This window comes from Podarcis filfolensis (genome assembly GCF_964270895.1).
Source record: "Podarcis filfolensis genome assembly, chromosome: Z".
NCBI lineage: Eukaryota > Metazoa > Chordata > Lepidosauria > Squamata > Lacertidae > Podarcis > Podarcis filfolensis.
In genome coordinates, this window is record NC_139617.1 from 9587579 (window position 1) to 9609938 (window position 22360).

The following is a 22360-nucleotide window of genomic DNA, read 5'->3' on the forward strand; positions in this document are numbered from 1 at the left end:
AAAAACACAGTTTCATTTAACCATATACAGCTCTTTTCATAGAGAGTTCCTCATCTCTCCCAGTCATTATAAGCTGCACATTTTCCCATTTACAAGAACATAAACCAGTGTAAATACATTTTGGGGAGTAGGATTCTTAAAAAAAAAAACCACAACAGTGAAATTTTTGAAAATCTCATTTCTCCCTTGTGATATAGGGGTAATAATGGCATAATGATCTCTTTGACACTCCATAGAAAAATATATTATGCAACCTAGCGTGCCTTGGGAGTTTGACTACAAAGGTTAAGAGTTCTGTGCTGTGTAATAAATTAAAATTAATTTCATAGTTTTGTGTTGGGATAAAATGAATGCATAGCAGACAGGAAACAGGGAGTGGAGGGGGAAACTTCCAACAATTCTAGCAACAGGAAAGGTGAATAGCATTTGAAAACATATTTTAAGGATTACAGGATAAGACCTGGGAAAGTAGCTACAGAGGAGCACAGGACTTGAGTGGATGGATTATTGGGGTCAGTTCTTATGTATCTTGGGACAGCAGATTGATTTGCTCTTCACAGCACACACTGGCACTTGTTTAATATTTTAATAGGTGGGTGATGGAAAAAGCCACTTGAGACCATTTCAAAGGGGATTCAGACGGCTATTTACTTAGTGGCAGTGACTTATACATTTACTTGTCAATACAGCCTGCAAAATACAAGCATCTGAGTCCGGATGCAAGAGAGGGCTGGGCCCCTGTACCTTTTGCAGTTGACTAGAAGAGTTTCAGCAGAGGGAACTTGGCACCTGGAAGCTGCCTCTCCCCTAATCCTAGGATTGCTAAAGCACATGAAGGGAGATGTCCCATTCAAAGCCCATCTGCCATGTTCCATCTTCAGGCAGGTTTCTGGCTGCTATCACAAATCTCCCTCTTCCTCTCAAGCGAGTGATGGGTGAACTCTGACTGGCCATTCTGTAGCATGTGCACCTTGGCTCACTGGTGTGCTGGCCAGTGTCACAAGGCCAGCTTCGTAACCTAGGATGGGGTAGACAACATGCACCGAAGGGTGCCAGTTTGCCTCCCAGTACAGCCTATGATGCCTTTGAAAGGTCTTACTAAATATCCCCTTAAAAATCCACAGAGCACATGTGACTGCTTGTTCTTCCTGCTTGAACCCCCCTGATGAAACATGACCAAATTTCATTCGATAATCCCAGGACTGGGCACCCACCATTGACTCTGTTCTGATGTGAGGAGAGGGGCAAAGAGCTTCTCCCTGTAAGCAGTGACTGGTGAAGTGTTTCTTCACCACTGTTGATGGTGGTGGTGGTGGTGGAGATACCACAGCAATTTGTGCTTCTGTCTCATTTACTGCTCTTTTAGACATGGCAGTCATTTTGTGCAGTGGCGGAGAACAGGCGGGGGTGGGGCTGGTGCGCATCCTGGGGACATGTCGTGCCACCCGTAGGGGCATGGCGCCCAGCATGGGCGGGGGAGCAGCTGCGATGGCAGCCTGCTGGGATTGCACTGCCGGGGGCGGTGCACTCTCCCCCCCCCGCATGCCTCTTCCTCCACCAGTGATTTTGTGGTATGCTGGGCCATTCATTTTGTGACTGCTGCCCATGCCAACTCTTACAGAGGCAGCTTAACAAGGTGATAAACTTCCTCAGTAAATTGGCAAGAAGCAAATGTCTTGTCCAAAGCAAAAAAGTGTGAAAACAACTGGAATGCCATGGAGGGCTGTCTTCTGCAGCTCCAGGCATGCATTTCCAAGCTTTTGCATGCCTGATATGTGTTTGGATATAGGCAGCACAGTTATGTTTGCTAAACCAAGTAAGAGATGCTGAGCTGGATAAATCTGTCCCTTTTGGTTTCTCTTCATGTTTCACTTCCCCAGCCTTAAGTTCAGGTCATCCTATTCTTAAATGCTCGGCCTTACACCCCCACCCCCAAACCCCACAACAACTTGCATGCATATTATTGTGCATTTTCATTTTGCAATTTCATGCACATTTCTCTGTTTATATGCATTTTTGTACACAATAATGCCTGGCAAAAAACAATTAGCAGGCACAATTCCCCCTTCCATAGGATGCCCTTTTGTATGTTATTTTCACTAATTATTTATTTTTGGCATTCTTGTGGTTAGAGAACCTTTTCAGAAAGTGTTTGGTGAGCTCTCTTTACGTTGTAATCAAACTTCTCTCTTGTCCCTAAGTAGATGCCGCAAGTGCTTTCTATGCCATTCTATAGTTATATGGAAGCTAACAACTGAATCTATTGCTTGGCCCCATCTGCACTATGATACCACTTTCAACAGGCATGGCTTCCCCCCAAAGAAGCCTGGGAAATGTAGTTTGCTAAGGGTGCTGAGAGTTGTTAGGAGACCCCTATTCCCCGCAGAGAGCTACAGATCTGAGAGTTCCCTGGGGAGAGAGAATTATTGTTAAGCCACTCTGGAAAATTTTAGCTCTGTAAGAGGAAGCATTGGAGAGTCACTTATAGTTAGTGTAGACAATACTAAGCTGTACATTGTGATTCAGTATTGGCCAGCTCCCTATGTTCCTGTGTACATGTATGTAAAAGTGCACACATTGACCAAAAATGCCAGGTTTGCATCCCATTGTTACTTCCTTTCCAAACAGGAAACTTCCCAGCTGGCTTTGCAAAGTAGGCACATACTTGCACAGGGGAGGGGGATCTCAGAGTGTGAACCATTCTGTCAACACAGGGGAATTACAAGTACATAAGAGCAGTGGCGTAGCGTGGGGGGTGCAGGGGGGGCCGGCCGCACCGGGCGCAACATCTGGGGTTAGGGCAAATCCACAGGTTAGGGGGCGCAAATCCACGGGTTAGGGGGTGCAAATCCACGGGTTAGGGGGCGCAAATTACTTGCCTTGCCCCGGGTGCTGACAACCCACGCTACGCCACTGCATAAGAGACTCCCAGTTTTCATTGTGACAGTAGTTCTTTCTGGTAAGCATTGATAGTTCTCTGCAGAAACTAAGCATGCACGATGAGCATGGAATTCATTGCAGCATATGCACACCACCCAACCAAGGACATCAATATAAGTTCTACATTTGCCAACTAGGAGATGCATACAAGATGGTGCATTAAACATACAGGACACAAAGTTAGTATCTGGTAAACGCCAGCTCTTACATTAATGGAGCAAAAGAGGTGTTCCTCCACGCAAGCTGATTTGCGCTGCAGCGCCAAGAGACACTCTTGCTGATTTTCATTAAAGTAATGTTGGAGGGTATGTGGCTCTGCTCCACAACTTCACACAATAGTTTTTGCTTGGCTGCTTCCATGGAAGAAGGACAGAGGGGTGTGTGTGTGTGTGTAAGTTATCCTGCTATACAAAAGTTACATTCACATTCATTGCTCTGCCCACTTTTGCCACTGGCACAGGTGCTCTGGAAAATTTTCCAGAAGGGAATGCTGTCCTCAGGCTATCAAGCTTCCCCACCCCTGACCTAAAGGTTAGTGTAATGGTGATGAGTACCCATCCCACTACAGTTGTGCTGGGAGTAGAGCTCAGGCCAGCGTCAGAAGACCCTGTCTCCTTACTTTGGAGACACATCAGGGTCATGGTGACAACAAAGTTTGACGGGCTACCTAGGCAAGCCAAGATCTGCTGAGCCCCACCTTCAGGTAAGGTAAGGGCAATTAATTCGTATTGTTTTGATTCATAAATTTATTAAATTAAAACATAATTCATATCCTCCAACACTTCTTAGATGAAAATAGCGACACATCTGAAATATCCTAATTCTTATGCTAGCAATTGTTTTGTAGGCTGCTCTGCAGTTTTTTTCACACATTGCTAAAGGTTCTGGTCTGCTGTGTTACTTAACCCTACAGTAGCCCTGTCCAATGAGGTGTATGTTTGGTTTAGCAGTAGCAGTAGCAGAGGGTGGGGCAGCAGCATTTTCCTGTCCGGGCAGCAAATTCATTGCTGCGTACTAGGAAAGTGGGAGGGGCAAGGTGGTAGAGACGTTAGCGTTGTGCAATCATACTGAAGAGAACAATTATGTTGCACAGTGCTGACCTCCCTACCGTGTTGTCCCTCTCCCTCCTCATAAGCAGCAGTGACCCGCCTACCTGGTCAGGTAAGCACCACTGCCCTACCCAACATCCTATACTAAATATGTTATATCAACAATTCAAAACATACCTCCGCTGCTGCAGCACATACTCTGCTGAGGTAACTATGCCTTAGTGTGTATTAGAAATACATATGTATTTCTTTGCATGCAGGCTAGAATCAGGGTACCCCCAGCACAAGCACTCATTTAAAGGCTGAACTTCTAAATCCTCAAGAGTGATCATTTTAGTGACTCACACGAGCTTATTGGAACAAGACATCCCACAGTGGCAGGAAACAGGGACAAAATAGTGGTTTACAAGGGCCAAATTAAAAGAAAAAGAAAAAGGTGTGCAGTCTTTGGTTGGGCAACATGTTAACTCGGATAACCAGAAGTGAAGAGAGATGGATAATTCTCTCATGCCAGCTCTGAGATTCTTAAGTGCTCAGTGCAAAGCCAGGTGGTGTTGGGGGAAGTTATCCAGTCTTGGAATACTTAGTATCACTGCCCTCTAGAGCCTATCTTGTGAGAGTGGGAGAAATCACGTGGGACAGGTAGGAATGGGGGACAAAAGTTTATTCAGTTTGTATTTACAGGTGAACCGACCTAATTCGCACTTTCTGAAACAATATGTGAACCTAATACACTACCATCCTTTGAAATGGGCACTTCTCTTGTGTTTTGCAATGCAGTTTTCCAGCCAAGATTTGATTTGTACAAAAACACACATACCAGGATAAAATGTGGGTAGAAACACATATATTAATAAAATAAGATACAAAAAGGAGAAGCATACATATTGGCGGCGGGAGCGGCGGCGGGGTGTTCTGCAAAAATGTGTATATTAATGCAAAATTGCACTAAGCAGCTGATGGGTTTTCAGGAAGATTTAAAAAAGAAACGTGTAAAAGTGTGGAGAACTGAACTTATGACTGGAAAAATCTGAAGCTGAGAGAAACTGAAACTATCAGCTCCACCCACTCCTAAGGACAGGCCACAGGGTTCCTAGCATGAGGACACTCTGAGTCTGCACACTGCCGAGAACAGGCGATACCGTTGCAGGATGCGGCCACATTGTCGGTCCTTCCCCTGTGATGAAACTCCTCATAACATTATTGAAGTGGCATGGGATGGAGCCACAATGGAACAGCAACCACGTTGCTCTTGTAAAAAAAGAACCAGTGGTGACTGGTCCCTTGGGGCAAAAGGGGCATTGCCTCACCAACCTGCCTGCCCTCAGCTAGCACCTGCCTGCCTGCCTGCCTTTTTACAGGCACCCAGTCAGGAGGTGGCCAGTCACTGGCTCTGGTTTCACCTGCTATCCATCTTCTTTTCTTCCACCCCAACAATCACAATGGGCACCAGCCATCACTGATCCTAAGTAGCCCACTGAAAGCAATGCAATGGGACTTGCTCAGAACAAATCTTTTACAGGGTTGTACCCAAGGGATGCAAATTCTCCTTCTGTTTTAGATGATTATCAACATGACTGAAGTTATACCACTGGTAACCCGAACAATGCAGCACTTTTGTTTGTGAGTATTGCTGTATTTTTTTCTTTCTATTGCTGACATTCTCTGTCAAATGTCAATTTGTAAGCTGTTACACCTTTAAATCTGGAAAACAGAGGGAGGGGGGAATAATAATATTCCTGTGCAAAACTTACATTACCATTAATACAAATTTTACAAGGTCAAGAAGTCTAAGAAATGTTCCAATCGGCAGCTGGTTAACAAGACAATACCATTGGTACATAAAATGCAAAAGGGAGAAAGTTCTTAAAAACCTGCAAAGCCAGTTTAAACAAGTTTAAAAGAAAAAAACCCTACAGAAACAAAACTGTTGTTAAATGTCCTAATTTCTTTAAGAAAAACACAATGGCAGCCACTCAGTTGAATCGAGAAATATCTTGAGGATGAAATGATGGAGGAAGTGAAGTGGACAACGTGTTCTCCAAGCGTAGGATTTGCTGAATGAAAACTAGAGGCTATCACCTGCAAATGTTCATTCACCTGGACCACCTTCCAAAACGTATTGGTGATTATCTTATAAGAAAGATGTCCTAAAATATTTCCTTTACAGGAATGTGTCCTTCAGGCATGATTTGAAAATACAATAATTCATTGTAGCTTGTTATGTTTCAAATTTTCAAACTGTGTTGTTGTTCTTACCTACCTATGTTCTTTCTATTAAAAAAAAATCCATTTATATCTCTGAATTACTAATATATAAATACAGACTATCACATATAGCATTAAATGTCACTCCATTGTCAGGCTGTAAACTCTACTTCAAAATACTCTCCAATGCCCTCATATATATATATATTTCATATAAAGAAGCATTAAAACTGTACATTAAAAGATATGAACTTATTTGTGAACTACAAAAGTAGGTTCCTCCACCACTTGCTAATAATTTTTGAAATGTAAACAAAGAGGTTCAAGTACAAAAAGTGTGTTACTTGTGACTTGGCAAAATATTTTGGCACCTGATGTTATATGGGTTCAAGGTCCTTTTAATAATTTGTCTCACTGATGCTCAATAAATCAGTTTCAAAATGCTTATATCTTTGCTACCATATATCGCTGGTGAAGCTAAGCTCCCTTGTTGACAATGGTAGCAGGGGGTTGTTCCTATGGAATTCCTGTGTTTCTTTCATGCTGCTATTAAGAGGCAGCTGTCCATTGAATAGCGTCAGGGGTATGTTACAGTAAGTGTGGTGATTACTGCTTATGGCAGCTAACGGCAAGGTTGCAGACTGCATGTCATACTCATATCCTCTGCAGTAATGTCTGGTTTGCACTGGATCCGGTTGTTGGTAATCGGTCAAGTCGGCCTGAGAGGCAACCAAGGAAGCAGAGGTGTCCGTCACAGCAATGGAAGGCACCGCCTGAAGATCCCCAAAGAGTCCCTGTTCAGCAGAATCTAGGACCTGGCGCCGAGATAAAACCTCTTTTTTCTTTGCAGGCATTTCATAGAGCAAGGTCTTCCAAAACTTTGAATTCAGTTTGTTGCTTTTTGGGCCACTCCACTTGATGACTGAGGAAAGTTTAATAGTGTGCTTTAAAGATTCCACTTCCTGGTAATTCACTTTGCTTTTTAATTCAGGGCATTCAATGAAAATCACTTTGATATCTCCACTGACAAGCATGTTATGCAGTCTGTTTTCCATCTCAAAAATACTCCACCCTCTCCTGAGAACGTAATCCGGAGTTAGGATGATAATGAGTCTTCGGCTTTGTTCTATGCATCTGGAGAGATCGTCAAGGTATGCTGTAAACAGGAAAAGCAGAAAGACAGTAAAATAGAGAAAAATATATACTGCACCAAAGTAACAATTAAAAAATTAGCCTTGCAATTTAAGTAGGGGCTAAGCACTCCCTTATACCTTGGTCAGCTCTACAGTCTTTCTAGATTATCCAAGAGAACTCAGGAGATGACTGTGCCTTCTCTATGTCTTAAGCATTCTCTGTTTTCACATATCCTGTGGAGAAGGCATGAGCTTCTGCCCAGGTAGATCAGTCATCTCTTGCTTCACAGATATCCTAGTGGTTTACATGTATTTGTTGCAGTAAAATGCCTCAAATGCAAAGAGCAAATGCACATCTCCAAACAGGCCATGGACATGTGCATGGGAGTCACAGAAAATCATAATTTACTAGTGCATGTACTTTGTGTTGTATCCAATGAGGTGATGTCACGTAGTGGTATACTTGTTCTGATGGAGAAACATTTTGAGCGAGTGGAATGCTGTTGTGCAATGAAATACACAAGCAGATTGCTGGTAACTTTGTTCCACAATAGACTGTGCAATGTGTTCCACAACAAGTTACCACTAGCACAGCTGTTGAATTGGATTCCTCTGTTGCACAGCATTAAGACTCCTGCACAATTAGTGCATGAAACAACTAATTCTACTTTTGACACCACCTTCCTCTCTGCTGAGTTCTACACGGATTAAGGAGGAAGAAGCTGACAAGCACCACCACCCCAGGGCCATCCATAAGGAGGAGGGCTGGCGGAGAACAAACTGGTAGGGCAGTGCCCCATTTATGCAAGTAGACCAGACTCCTCTGCTTTTCCTTCAACCACAGCAAGGTACTTACTGGGTCTAATCCCTGGATTGTCACTTCTGAGTCCTTCTTCCTGGCTCTCTCTTGGCAGTTTTCTGGGGCCCAGTTTGGAGAGCTGGCCACAAGTTGAGAGCCACCATGATTATAATCAGGAAGCTTTCAACCTGCTGCCTCTTGCACTGAGCTGATCAGGGCTGCAGACTGAAGAACAGCCTGGAAGAGGATGCCTTCCTCTCCCACCCCTCACCCCCCAGGCTGCAAGTTTGTCTCCTTTGGCTTGGGAAGGCTCCAAAATGTTCCATGTAAGCTCTGGGCTTTGCCTGAACGTTGGTACCCCATCTCTGGCACTTATTCCACCATCTGCTAGCTTCCCCTAAGATATGGGTCCCAGGAATTTAGGCCTCTGGCTCCGTAGCCAGCTGTGCCTCAAATTCAAATGTGGCTCTATAAGCCTGATTGCCCTCAGAACTCTCCTTAGACCACAACTTTACCCAGTCACACTACTGACCCTGCTCTGTTTCCTTTCCAGGTAACACACCTTGAGTGTTTTACCTGGTTAGAATTGCTTGTCTGGATGGATGATAAAGGTGTGTGTGTACAAACTAGCTGACTGCCGAAAATAAAATTTACATTAATTGCCCTGCTCACTTTCATTTCTAGCCCCACCCACCACTGGCTTGTGGCCCCTGGAAGGTCAATCAGTAGGGAATGTGGCCCTCAGGTTGAAAAAGGTCCACCCCTTTCAGTTTTCTAGTCTTCCTACAAGCTCAGGATCATGACACCACTTCTGCTTCATTGCTCCTCCCTGCATGACCAGGAACTGCAGAATAAATTATGCAAACAAAGGGAAAATATATACATTTGCAAAATTTATTTGTTTGGAAATATAAAGTTTATTTCTTCTAGTTTTTCTTGGTGCACAGTTTCAATTTAATTTGCTTTTTTTAAGAAAAAGCACAGGAGTACACATTGCTTTGCTGACATATCAATATAATGCTGGTAAGGCATATTTATTGTAAGTCAAATGAGAATTTTGGAATGCCAGCTCAGGCAACCATTTTTGAAAATGCTTCTGACACATAAGATAAGAATGTTTTAAGGTGTGTGCATTTACACTGGAGATGGGTTCAGGGAGGAATTATCTGGCAATACAAATGCAGGTGGCATTTTATAGATATTTTATGAACTGCTCTTGCCTAGGATAGGCCACAATGGGGAATTTGCTCTTTATGATGATCCAGTGATACTGTCCAAATCTATTCTTTTCATAAGAAAGAGATTGAAGGACAAAGAGAGAGCCAGTTAACCAAATACACAAAATATTAAATTTTCCTCCCCGACTACTATTGACAAGACAATCACTCCCTTCCACTGCACAGAGTTTTGGAACTCAGACTTATTGACTCAGGTCATATCGGGGAAGGGCCATAGCTCAGTGGTAAAGCACCTGCCTTTCACACAGAGGGTCCCAGGTTCAATTCCCAGCATTTTCAGGTCACGCTTGGAGAGATTGCAGGCAGAAACCCTGGAGAGCTGCTGCCAGTCAGTGTAGACAACACTAAGCAAAGTGGAACAATGTCTTCCAATGTTTCTGTTCCTATATTTAAACTGCAGATATATTCCCCCAAAGAATCACAGGCATTGCAGTTTGGTGGGCAGACAGAGAGTTTTATTAGAGATTCCTAGCCCTACTCCACAAAAATATAGGCCGGTACTTCATGCCAGTCATACTCAAGAGTACACCCACTGAAATGAATGGACATTACTAACTTAGGTCCCTTTAATTTCAATGGGTTTGATTTCAATAGGCCTGATTTTGACACAGAAACTGCTTGGGCCGTCTTGTTTGGTGACTTACGTTGGGAGAAAGACAAACACAGCCCACTTGTGTAAGTATTAACCTGGTGTTGAAGAGCTTGTCACAGCAAGGCCAGCTAAAGCTCTAAAGGAAGAGCACTTCCAAGAAAGCCACACCACTCAGGGAAGGGCCTTAATTAAGATCTTAAGGTACCAATGGTGAAGGACAGTATGGGAACATGCACTGTACTCCAGCTATTTGGGTCCCAAGCTTTTCAGGGCTTTAAAGGTAAACATCAGCAATTTGACTTGGGCCCAGCAGTTAAGAGGCAAGTAGTGTAAGCCTTTAAGAATTGGTGAGTCTTGCCACATATGGACTGTTGTCTAAGGTCACCAGACGTCCCCGTTTCCTGGGGACAGTCCCCGGATTTACAGCTTTCTCAGTGTTCACATGTACATAGCGAACAATAAGTGTCCCTGGATTCATTGAAAAAAATCTGGTAACCTTACTGTTGTCAGGCTGTTGTCTTGCCACATATGGACTATATGAAAGCAAAGAAACTGAAGTTCATTCCAGGTAACACTGTTCCCTAGACAGGATGGGTGGGAGGTGTCCTACTCTTGATGGGGATACATTCCCTCTGTGCAAGTACATAGCTTGGGGATACTGTTGGATCCTTTGCAACTGCATGAGGTTCAGGTGACCTCGGTGGCCTTCCATCAGCTTTGGCTGGTGGCCCAGCTATGCCCTTATCTAGATAGGCGTAGCCTAACTTCTGTTGTCTACACTCTGGTAACCTCTAAATTAGATAACTGCATTGTGTTATATGTGAGGCTGCCTCTGAAGATGGTTCAGAAACTTCAGCTGGTTCAGAATTCAGTGGCTAGGTTGCTCACTGAGACAAGAAAGTCTGAGCACATGACACCAATCCTGGCCCCACTGCACTGGCCACCAATCAAAGTGCCCCAATTCAAAGTGATGGATTTGCCCTATAAAGCCTTAAATGTCTTAGGGCTGCTATACATCAAAGACCACCTTTCTCAATATAAACCAACATTGACCCTGAAAACATCATCTGAGGCCGTTCTTCATGTGCCTCCTTCATGAGAGATCCAGAGGGTGGCAACACAAGAACAGGCCTTTTCTGCAGTGGTTCCCCATTTGTGGAATTCTCTTCCTGGGGAGGCTTGCCTGGTGCTTTCACTACATATCTTTAGGCACCAGGTGAAAACAGTTCTCTATAACCGGAATTTTGTCTGGTCTTTTAAATCTGTTTGTGGGTTACTGGTTTGTTTTTGTTTTGGTTATATACCTTGGGATTTCATTTTGTATTTTTATGTTGTAAACCACCCTGTGATCTTTGGATGGATGGCAGTCTACAAATTTAATAAATAATAAATGAATAATAACAAGAATTACTCTGAGTAGGACTTGGTTCCCAGGCCAGAGGAGGGACGAAAAACAAGTGGGGTTTTTTTTTTTTTTAAAAAATTGCACCCTATATTATTTCCATATATTGTGAAATTTATTCAAAATAAGGCCTCAAAAGTTCCCCTGCATCCATTTAGGTTTTCATAATAGCAATAAAACTGCATGGAAACAAAGTTGGGTTATGTATGAATTAAGAGCAAGCCATTGCCCAGCCTGATTGTTGCCCTCCATTGGATTGTAAATATGACAGGAAATGGAATCTTAAAGCCAACATACTGAACCAGTTTTGTTTCATATTATTATTATTCTTATAAAGCACATGGCAAATATATTTTCCAAATGTCAAATAATTCCCCCCCCGCCATGATCCAGACAGCTTCACTGTACTAGTGACTTGCTGTCCCCACAGATACCTCTTTGGCAGGAGGGCAGACAAGAAGAGCTGGGCAGACAATCCCCTCCCATTTCACCCATGCCCCCTGGTGGAGAGGAGGACTAGCCAAAGTCCTTCTCTACTTACTTCTTTCAACTCTCCTTCCATTGGAAGATAGGGGCACCAGTTGGAAGAAGAGCCTGCAGAAGAAAGAGCACATTGTAGGGGTTGTTCCAGGTGGAACTCATCCCACATACAGTTTTGGCTGTGCGGTTCAGCATATAATGATCATGATAATAAATGGTTTGGTGGTTTTATGGGCTAGTAGGAGCAAGCCTCAGGGATACCTGTGGGCTTCAAGATGTTGTGGCTCCCATCAGCCACATTCCACATGGCCAATGACACAGGGTGATGGGAGTTATAGTCCAACCACATCTGGAAGGACAAAGGTTCCCCACTCCTGCTTCATACCACTGTTTTGCCGAATTATTGGTGTAGAAGACTCTTAACTGCTGCACCATCATCTTGATTCATAGGATGAAATGTACATCAATATTCAATTCTTTTTATTAGATTCTTATCACAAAGAAGGATGGGAGAGGGAACCAGCGAGCCTATCAAAACTCTGGTGAAAGCCCTAATGATTCCACTGAATTTTAGGGTCCATTCCAGTGCAAATATCAGTTTGCCATTGAAGCACTGCCTTCAAACTGCATTATATACACTTTGTATGAAGTGGAGAGTAACACAACCACATGCTAAGATGCAGCACAAATTGCCCACATAGATTCATGTGCATCTGCTTTGCTTTCCTCCCCAGAAGAATAACATGGTGCTGGAAGCTTGCAAGCCTTATTTAATGCCTCACTGTGACACAAGAGATTAAGGATAAATTCTCAACCTTACTGACTTCCCCCCTTCCCTGACACCTTCCCAGGGTACTGGACAAACTGCAGCACAAAAACAGGGCCTATTTTCTTAGCAAAGGCACAGAAATAAACATAGGTGAACAAAGGGGGGGGAGGGTTGATCACAAATGGATCAATCAGAATTAATGTGGTGTAGTGGTTAGAGTGTTGGATTAGGATCTGGGAGACCAGGTTTCAAATCCCTACTTGCCATGAAACTCACTGGGTGACCACGGGCTTGTTATTGCCTCTTAGCCTAGCCTATCTCACGGGTTGTTGTGGGGATTAAATGAGGAGGAGGAGAACAATATACATCACCCAAAGCTCATTGGGATATAAATGCAATCAATCAATCAATCAATCAATCAATCAATCAATACTAAAAATCCACATCATGGCTGAAAGCTTGTCCACACTTATGGGGTTAGCTTTGGATATAGACGAGCCACAGTTTCATCTGTGATATAAATGCATCTTTTCTGGTGCCAATTGAAAGTGGAATTCTAGCTGCTTAGGCAAATTTTCATTAGACTGCTTGCTAAATTTCAGAACAGCCTAGATCCTTTATTTTCCATCTCTGTGATCTTGGTGGACTTTGAAGAGCCACCACTATTGCACAGGGGGGAATTCCTATACAGTATTTCTTGCAGCTGCTCCAACCTGTACTTGGAAAACCTGCCAATCACCCATTCCCACCACCCTTCTGAGTAATACCCCTCCCCACCTTCTCACTATATAGAAGAATCTGGCAACTTCTGTTTCAGTGTATCTGAAGAAGTGTGCATGCACACGAAAGCTCATACCAAGAACTAACTTAGTTGGTCTTTAAGGTGCTACTGGAAGGAAAAAAATTTTTTTTGTTTTGGAAAACCTGTGTGACAAAGTTTCCCACTCACTTCAATGGAGCTGGCTCCTCAGTTGAAGTGAACAGGAAAACTCAGCTACACTGGTGTTCTATCACATATTTATGAAGCTGTGCAGAGGGAAAACACCTCCAGCAATGTGTCTGATGTTAAAGCACAAGTGCATCTCGAGCTGCTTTGTAGTAAACAAAATCAAGTGGGCTGCAATGGACCACTCTGTTCTTATGGGGGCAAGGACAGTATGAACAAGCTCTTGGGAGCACAATTATCACTTTGGAGAGTATTGTACTCCACCAGGTTCTGAACAAACACTGCAAATAGGAGTGGGAGTAGAATGTTGTTAAAATTGAAGATATTGGCATGGAGATTTGGACTCCATGTAAGCAATTTTTTCATGTGCTAACCCCTTTCCAGATCAGATACAAACAGATTAATTGCTGAATGTAGCTAATAAATGGACTGGGATTCAGAGGCACCATCTTCTGAAGCACACTGAGGGCGCCTGACGGAACGTCCTGACATCACATGTATAACATCCTGACGTTACGTGTGCAATGTCACACATCGTCCTGACATCGCTCTGTGCCTGGCTCCAACAATGGGGGGCCCTGCCCCCCAAAACCCCCATTGAGGAGGCCCACAGTTCCTCGGCCCCTTGAATTCAGTGCCTATGCTAGGATATATGTTGCCCTAAAGAACAATTTGACAAAAGGTATGTTAGTACCATCAGCAGTATAAAAACACAACACATGCTTACACTTTTCTAAATTTATGAAGATCCATAAGCCATTTTAACATTTTCTCCACCTTTATAAAAAACAAAATAAAAACCATTAGTAATTTGTTGCTGCGAGATGTGGAGATGGTCACTTGTCTAGAAGGCTCAAAAAATTAAATGGTGAACAACCACCATGCCTCTTTCCTCATAGAGTTTTCTTTCCAGTGCGTGTCTTCCAAAATGATTATGTATGATCATGGATGTCCATCAGTAATTATAAACCATGACAGTTAAGCAGAACCTCCATATTCAGAAATGGGATACCTCTGAATACCAGGTGCTGGGGATAAACAAAATGGAAGGGCTATTCCTCGCCATGGCATAAAATTTATGGCAGTTCTCAGGAAGTTTTGCCAGTCCAGAAGTTGCTGGGCTACAACTCCCACCATAACTGGTCATTGGCCATGCTTACTGGGGCTCATGGGAGTTGCAATACAACAAGATCTGGAGGACCACCAGTTCATTATCTGTGCTATTAAAAAAGATGCAAGAATACTTTATACTGTAGAGGGTAGTCTATAAACATACCAAATAAAATAAAATAAATAAAATAAAAAAGACTGACTTTGACCCTTAAGTGAAATTATGACCAATTATTTGACAGCACTGAGATTCATTTTTGGTAGGGATCAGGAGCAGCCCCATAGTGAGCCAGAATGAACTGTGTGGCTCAGGTGGCAGATCAAGAGGGTGTGTGGATAGCATCTCCCCAACCCAATTTCCCACCTGCAAAGCTGCCTTTTCTCATCACCACCACACCTGCTGGTTGCTGTTTCTGCGGACAGCTGTGGCACAGGTGCTGTCTGAGGCTATCTGACTCACAATGCCTTCCTCAGAGTGCAGCCCAGATAGGAAAGTGTGGTCCTGGGAGGTGGCAATTGGTAGATGAGTGGCAGCTGGCTGGTGGTGGGGAAGCAGTGGCAGAAGATGGTGGCAGCAGGTGGAGAGAGAGAACTGGTGTTAAGAGTACCTGGGAGACAGGGGTTCAGATCCCTACTCAACCATGAGGCTCAGCCTAACCTACCTCACAGGGTTGTTGTGAGGATAGAATGGGGAGGAGAGACACATGCACCCCACCCACTAGGAGCTTCTTAGAGGAAAAGGCAGAACAAAAATGCAATATAAATAAGAGGGCAGCAGTGAAGCACCTCAGGTGGCACAGTGTCCCGTGCAAGCCCTGAAGGTACAGATTCACCACCAGCACATTATGCAGCTCAAGATTTTGTGCTGTGGTGGCTACAGCCATGCAGTCTGCTTCCACTGTGTACACCTCTATGCAAACAAGAAAAATGTTACTGGACACTGAGACAACCAAGGCATATAAGGCTTCGGCTCAGCATGCCTTTCCCCAGGGCTGGCACTGCAGTCAGAACTGATAGCTTACTTTCACTGCTCTTCCCCTTCTTGCTGAGCATCTTTCCTCAAGGGTAGCAGGTGGAACCCAATGCCCTGTCTTTTGTCACCCTGGCCAAATCCACAGGCTTGCAAAGAGCAACAGGGGGAAGCTCTGGCTGGCTTGTGAGGCCAGACCTAAAGGCACAATCCGACAAGCTTAACCTTTCCTTTGTGAGAAAGAATTAAGTCATTGGTGTGAACAAGATGGCAATGCCTGTTTTTACAGATCACGGCAGCTTTAGAAAAGGACCAGTGCACCAGCCTTTTCCTGTCTTCCATCTTAGTGGGCACGTCTTTTTTCTGTTCTTTTAAAATAGAGTTTGGAGTAGCATTGTTTACCCTAAGCATCAGGTATCAGAAGGTATACTGCTCTGAATGTGGAGGTTCTACTTACCGAATCGTTGGCCTGTCCTCCATGAATAACTGTGTAGGCACCTCAGGTATTGACTTAGAAAGGAAGTTTTATTTCTCCACTAGAAATAAGGGGTCTATTTACTGCAAACTCAGGGTTTTTCTTTAAAAAAAATTTTAAGAAACCCAAAGCAGCCTGCTTTCAAATTCATATTCTGCATTGTCATCATTTGGTGGAGATTAAGCATTCCTTCCGTTCTGCATGAAAGAATCAAAATCCTTTCAGAAACCATGAATCGTCCCAGTTGCAAGGGAGGGAAGTGACAGGATATATCACTCAATGCTTCGCAATGAGAACTGACGTCCTCAGGTAGTGTATATTTCTGATGATGGTTAATGACTCTCTGAAATTATGCTGATGAGTCTTTGCTGCAGTGCCTGAATGACAGGTGGACACAAAGAAAAATGCCATCCCATCTAGAGAGAGGCACCTGCAAGGATGCCGATTCATTTGAAGCATTTGTTCTCTTCAGAGAAAATAATAATAATTGTGACTTAAAATACTTTGATTCTGCTCACTCCTTAAAAAACAAAAACAAATTACGCCTGGGAAAAACAGCAGCTGTACATGAAACAAAAAATAATTGTTCCCATAATTGGCTTCATGGAGTGTATAGTTATACCTCACGTGTGTTTTAACTTGTTATGTGTCTGCGTCTAGATAAGCAGTTGTGATGAACCAAAGGTGAACTGTTCTGGAGGCTCTGCAACCACCATCGTGCTACTCAGAATAACCCCACAATTAATTGGTAGTTGCTGTGACAATGAGCTCAGATATAATTATATTCACTTGCTTTGATATAGGCTAATTGGCTTGCTTTGATGTTAATCTTATCTGTGGGCTTGGGATGCTGGGCTCTGAACCCAAAAAGGGGAAACTATCTGTAAGATTTGGGTGTTTGCCACCTATGCCCTCATCTGGTTAGGTAAAGTGATGGGAAGTCTAGGCCAAAGTGGCGTATGTTGCTTTGTTCATAAAAGATGTGTACATGTTTGCTTTGATGAGAACAAGCCATCTCCTTGCTGCAGTGTCTGTCCCGTGTCTGTAAAGGCTGGGAGACCTGGCAAGCTGATCTGCTGTAAGTCTACACCTTCTTTTAATAAAGCACTAGAACTGATCAATCTGGAGTTTTCGACATCCTTCTTTGGTATCCCTGCACCCAAGCTTTCTGACAAGTCCTCCTTTGGTCCTGTGGTTCAGAACAGCAGTACACCAATAATGAGGAACAAGTGCCTCTCTGGATGTTGCTAGACTACAATTCTCCTCATCCTTGATCATTGGCCATGCAGGATTGGACTGTTGGGCTACATCAGGGACAGGTGGCTCTCCAGATGCTATTGCACTACATCTCCCATTATCCTGGACTATCCTGGATGCTGGCAGGTGAAGATGGGAGGTGAAGTTCAGGAACATCTGAAGGACACATGGTAGATTTGGGGAAGAAATTTGATTCAGTTTGTATTTAAAGATGGACCTACTAATCCACCTTTTTAAACACGATTTGAGAACTGAACCATGGGCATCCTCTGAAGTCGCATGCCTCTAAATTTTGTGACGCACTTCTTAGGGGGCAGTGTGTACATTAGCATAAGTGCATATGCAAATGTGTATATTAGGAGACAATTCACTAAAATGCTGATAAATTTGCACAAGGAGTTTTTTCCCCTAAGGAAAAACTGCAAATTGCAGTAGAAATGTGGAGAATTGAATTTACAATTGGAAAAATGAGAAACTGAGGGAACCAAAAGAGATCTGTCCAACTCTCTTCTGGATCACATCATTGCTTGACCACAATTCCTACCACCTTTTGCCATTGGGCCATGATGACTGGGGCTGATGGGAATTGGAGTCCTACCACCCTGGGAGGCACCAGATTTCTCATCCCTATCATAGTATGTGACAGGGACTGAGGATGAGTCTGAAAGACCTGCTACATAGGCACAGGGGCAATGGCCTTTCACCATTCCAAAATATGAATGGGATACCAATACAATAAAAATGTACATACATACAATCTACTTCCCTTCATTAAATGTTTCTGCAGCAAGGTGGGAGGGGCAGGAGGTGCTTCACACAGTGGTTTAGCAAGCTGCTGTGTGAAGCACCACTCTGCTCCTTTAAATGGGTGTGGTGCCTGGGGCAGGAGGAGCTTGGGACAAGCTGTTGGGGATATCTGAGGGGTGGATGAAGTGTAAAGGGAGGAGGTTTTGATCAGGTGTGTGGGAAGGGCAAAGGAGCAGGCAGAGTTGGCTAATGGAGTGAGCAGGGGTGGCAGCCCCTGGTATGCAATACATATGGTGCCTGGTTTCCCCCCCTTACAAGAAAACATGTCTGCAAAACTTTTTTTTTTTTTAAATGCAACCTGATTTGGCAGAGCCACCAAGAGCCAAATGAAATTACTCTGGAGGCCTGAATGTGGTCCATAGGCCATGAGAACTCTAGTCCTGAATGAATTTAGTAGCATTTCCCAAGAAGGTAATGGGCTAGTCTTGCACAATGGCATGCACATCAGTGTTCACTTGAACAATGGCAGAACAGGTTGTAACACTTCTCTTCCCTTGGCTCCCAAAATCATGTTGTTAACTTAATTTGAATGCTATAGAAAAGGCAGAAAGACAACCTGTTTTCTGCATGCTATTTGTGCCAAAATCCATTGGTTGCTAAGTTCCAGGGACAAACAGCTCGACTTCCAATTCATTTGGGGTTAATTAGGATCAGTGCTGCTACTACCTTCATCAAATTAATCTACCCAATGAAATTTAGAGAAAGGGTATTCGCAAATAATAAAGTAATAAAATCTTTGGCTAAGCTATTAAAACATACCCTTTAATACTAACAAATGTTTGGGGGTGATTTCTCCTGTTGTTAATTCTTTTTAATGTCTGTTTGCATTTTATAATTGTTATCACAGGCAGAGTGCAGATAGAATATTCTCAATTGCCTAACTATGGTTAGGAAGTTTGCTATGTTGTTATAAGCCCCACAAATATTTTCCCTCATGCAAATCCTCCACAGTTTCCAGTATTAAAACGAACAATGGTGCATATTACTTCTGTAACAGCACTAACCAGATTCCCTTGAAAACACACTTTAAATCCTAGTTTAAAACTTTCATCCTGAGGAGAAAACCTGATCACTATGTCTTTGTGTCAGTGGAAATTAAATGCAAAAGATGTAAAGGAAAGGGACATTTATTTGCACAGTAGAAGGGTTAGTGGATGGAAGCCATTCTGATACCACAGAAATTCACAGGGTCTAATTGCCTGCTTTTTCTTTCTGGTGTAACATGATTGTAGAAAATATACTGGCCTGGACATTGCACCTGCTCTGTGTTATTAGGACTGAAACTCTTAAGAACTTGTGTCTGAGCTTCTCCCTCCCTTTCATTCCTCCTTCCCTGTGTGCCATGGCTTTTTTAGATTGTGAGCCAGATGCAGGGACCATCTTACTACTGATATTTAGAAGGTGCTTCCTTGGCTAAAGGACAGGGTATAAATACTGCAAACAAACAAAAAATTGAATGTGACAAATGTAAAAGCAAAAGCAAATAAGAGCTGCATTTTTGCTAGACCTTGGCACTGTAATTCTAGTTGACAGAACTGATTTCAGAGGTTGACATCATTGGGCACCTTCCAAGATCCACACCTCTGCAAAGGGCCCACTGTCAACTCCCAGAGTCTCCAGGCTCTGCTTCTTCTCTTTGCTGTGCTGGTCACCAACCAAGCTTGCATGCAGAGAGAGGGGCAGGTGAAGAGGCAGGGACAGCAATGAGTGGCAGACTTTACACTTTCTCACTGGGCAGGTGTGCAGCTTGGGCCCAAAGGCAGCGAGGACACCAGTGAAGAGGAGGTAAGCTCATGGGTTACCTCGTTCCACAGGGCCCTCCAAAACCTAGAGCTGGCATGGCCAGTCACCAGGAGATTGTCTTCTCCAGAATTTCCTTCCTTACCAAGTAGCCTTTTTCTGACCCAGAGTCTCTACCTTTTAGCTTTGCCAGCACGTTGTGTCGAACCTGTGCCTTTCCAAGTGTTGTTGGATTCCAGCTCCCATCAACCCTAGCTAGAATGGCCAATGAATAAGCAGGGGCGATGGGAGTTGCAGTCCAGCAACTTCTGAGAGCCACAGATTCCCTGGCCTTGGGTTAAAGCTGAGCCCAGCAGCTACCCCTTTTGTAAAGCTCATCAGTCATGCCTCGTTGTTGTTGGGACTTTGTATTTCGTTTTGGAGAGGGCCATACAAAAAGGAAGCGGAAGCTTATGAATCAGCATGCACTTTTTTTGTAGCATGGCTGGCTATGCCTGAGGTGAGCAGTTGCCTCAGGGTGGCAGACTCCAGACAGCTGGGAGCAGCTGCAGATCTGACCTCCCTGGAGCGTGCCCTGAGATTGTTGGCCTCCTCCTTCTGCCACTGGTGGGGGGCACACAAGGGCAGGCACACAGTGGAACTGGCAGTGGTGGGGAGCCAGCAGTTTTGTCTTCAGCAGTCAAATGTCTGGGGCCAGCCCTGCTTAGCAGAATTGCACAGGTAGTCTCATACCCCAAGGTGACGGGTACTTACTCCCAGTAGGGATCAGGTCCCTGTCCGGAATGAAGAGTTTGTAACCGTAATGCTTCTCCAGAACATCTGGCAAGATTTCAAGGGCAAATTGTTCCTCTTCACTGTTGTCGCAGTCCAGTGTGTCTGGATCCACTTTTGTGTAAGAGAGATAGGCATCGTATTCCTTGTTGTCTGTAAATAAAACCACAAATCACTTTTAAGAAAGAAAAAGAAAGAAGAAATACCCTTGTACTGGTGAGTTATGTCCTTGTACCGGAGAGATAATGAAGAATGCCTGGGTCCGGTGCTAGCTAGCAATATAGGCAGCTGCCTCGTGCCAAGTAAGATCACTGGCCCACCCAGCTCAGCATTCTCCACACTGACTGGCAACAGCTCTTCAGGGTTTCAGACAGGGGTCTCTCCCAGCCCTCCCTGGAGATGCTGCTGGAGAATGAACCTGGAACTGTTCACATATTATGTACTGTCAGTTTGTATTAAATATATTAAATATTGATAAGTTGTCAATGAATGTCAAGCATCACCATGTGTTTCTTCTCCACCCCTGTACTTCTACATCCAACATTCGTAGCAAGTTTCAAAGGACTGGGAACTTTGTAAATGAAACCAGCAGACCTAAACAATTACATTGCCTGTATTAACGCACAACTACATTGTACATGCAACTGGCTTAATGTATATATTGAATGCATTTATTTACTGGAGCTTTTAATGCAGAGGCACAAAGCTTTATATCACTTCTCAGGTCTGCTGAGGGCAAAGACGTGGCTGAGACAGGTAGTTCTGATAAGTATTTGTGAGAAGCTACCATTATTAACAGAAAATGAAAAATGGAACAGTTAATGCAGTGAAGATAAAAGTACAGAATGCTCAGAATGCGGCCTAGGACCCACGTACCTACAGGACCGCCTCTCATGGTATGCCCTGCGGAGGACCTTAAAGTCCACAAATGACAACATTTTGGAGGTCCCAGGTTGCAAGGTGGTTAGATTGGTCTCAACTAGGGCCAGGGTCTTTTCTCTACTGACTCTGACTTGGTGGAACGCTCTGTCACACAGAGGATCTTAAGGTCCACATATGACAACATTTTGGAGGTCCCAGGTCGCAAAGTGGTTAGATTGGTCTCAACTAGGGCCAGGGTCTTTTCAGTACTGACTCCGACTTGGTAGAACGCTCTGTCACAAGAGACTAGGGCCCTGTGGGACTTGACAGCTTTCTGCAGGGCCTGCAAGACAGAGCTGTTCCACCTGACCTTTGGTTTGGACTCAGTCTGACCCTTATGTTTTCCCTCCCCTTATGGTTTTGATCTATGGGCTACTTTTAAAATGAGGCTGTATTGTAAATTGCATTTTAACCTGTATTTTAAATTGGGTTTTCCCCCCTATTATGATTTTACTGTAATTTTACTGGTGTTAGCCACCCTGAGCCCGGTTCTGGCTGGGGAGGGTGGGGTATAAATAAAAATTATTATTATTATTATTATTATTATTATTATTATTATTATTATTAACAATCATCAACAACAGCAACTGGGGATGGAGGATAAGAAATCATTAGCAGCAAATCTAAAAGAATACTTTGCATTAAAAAAGGGAGGCTAAATAGCCACTCATATGTGTCCCCCAAAGTATGGCAATTACCCAAATTTTCATCAGGTGGATCTGGCTGAGACTTGTGAGGAGAATCAGGGAACAT

At 43.7% G+C, this 22360-nt stretch overlaps 1 protein-coding gene across 4 annotated transcripts in view; it reads right to left on the reverse strand.

Annotated features, from left to right (window-relative positions):
- Window positions 1-4638: 4638 nt before the first annotated feature.
- Window positions 4639-22360, reverse strand: part of IL1RAPL2 (interleukin 1 receptor accessory protein like 2) — a 491080-nt gene continuing 473358 nt past the window's right edge. For all 4 annotated transcript variants that reach the window (XM_083595723.1, XM_083595724.1, XM_083595722.1 and 1 more), the window contains exons 10-11: window positions 20669-20839; window positions 4639-7353 (exon numbers count right to left, since the gene is read on the reverse strand). In XM_083595723.1, the coding sequence (XP_083451849.1) occupies window positions 6653-7353; window positions 20669-20839 (872 nt within the window). In that variant the 3' untranslated portion in view covers window positions 4639-6652. The remainder of the gene's footprint in view (window positions 7354-20668; window positions 20840-22360) is intronic.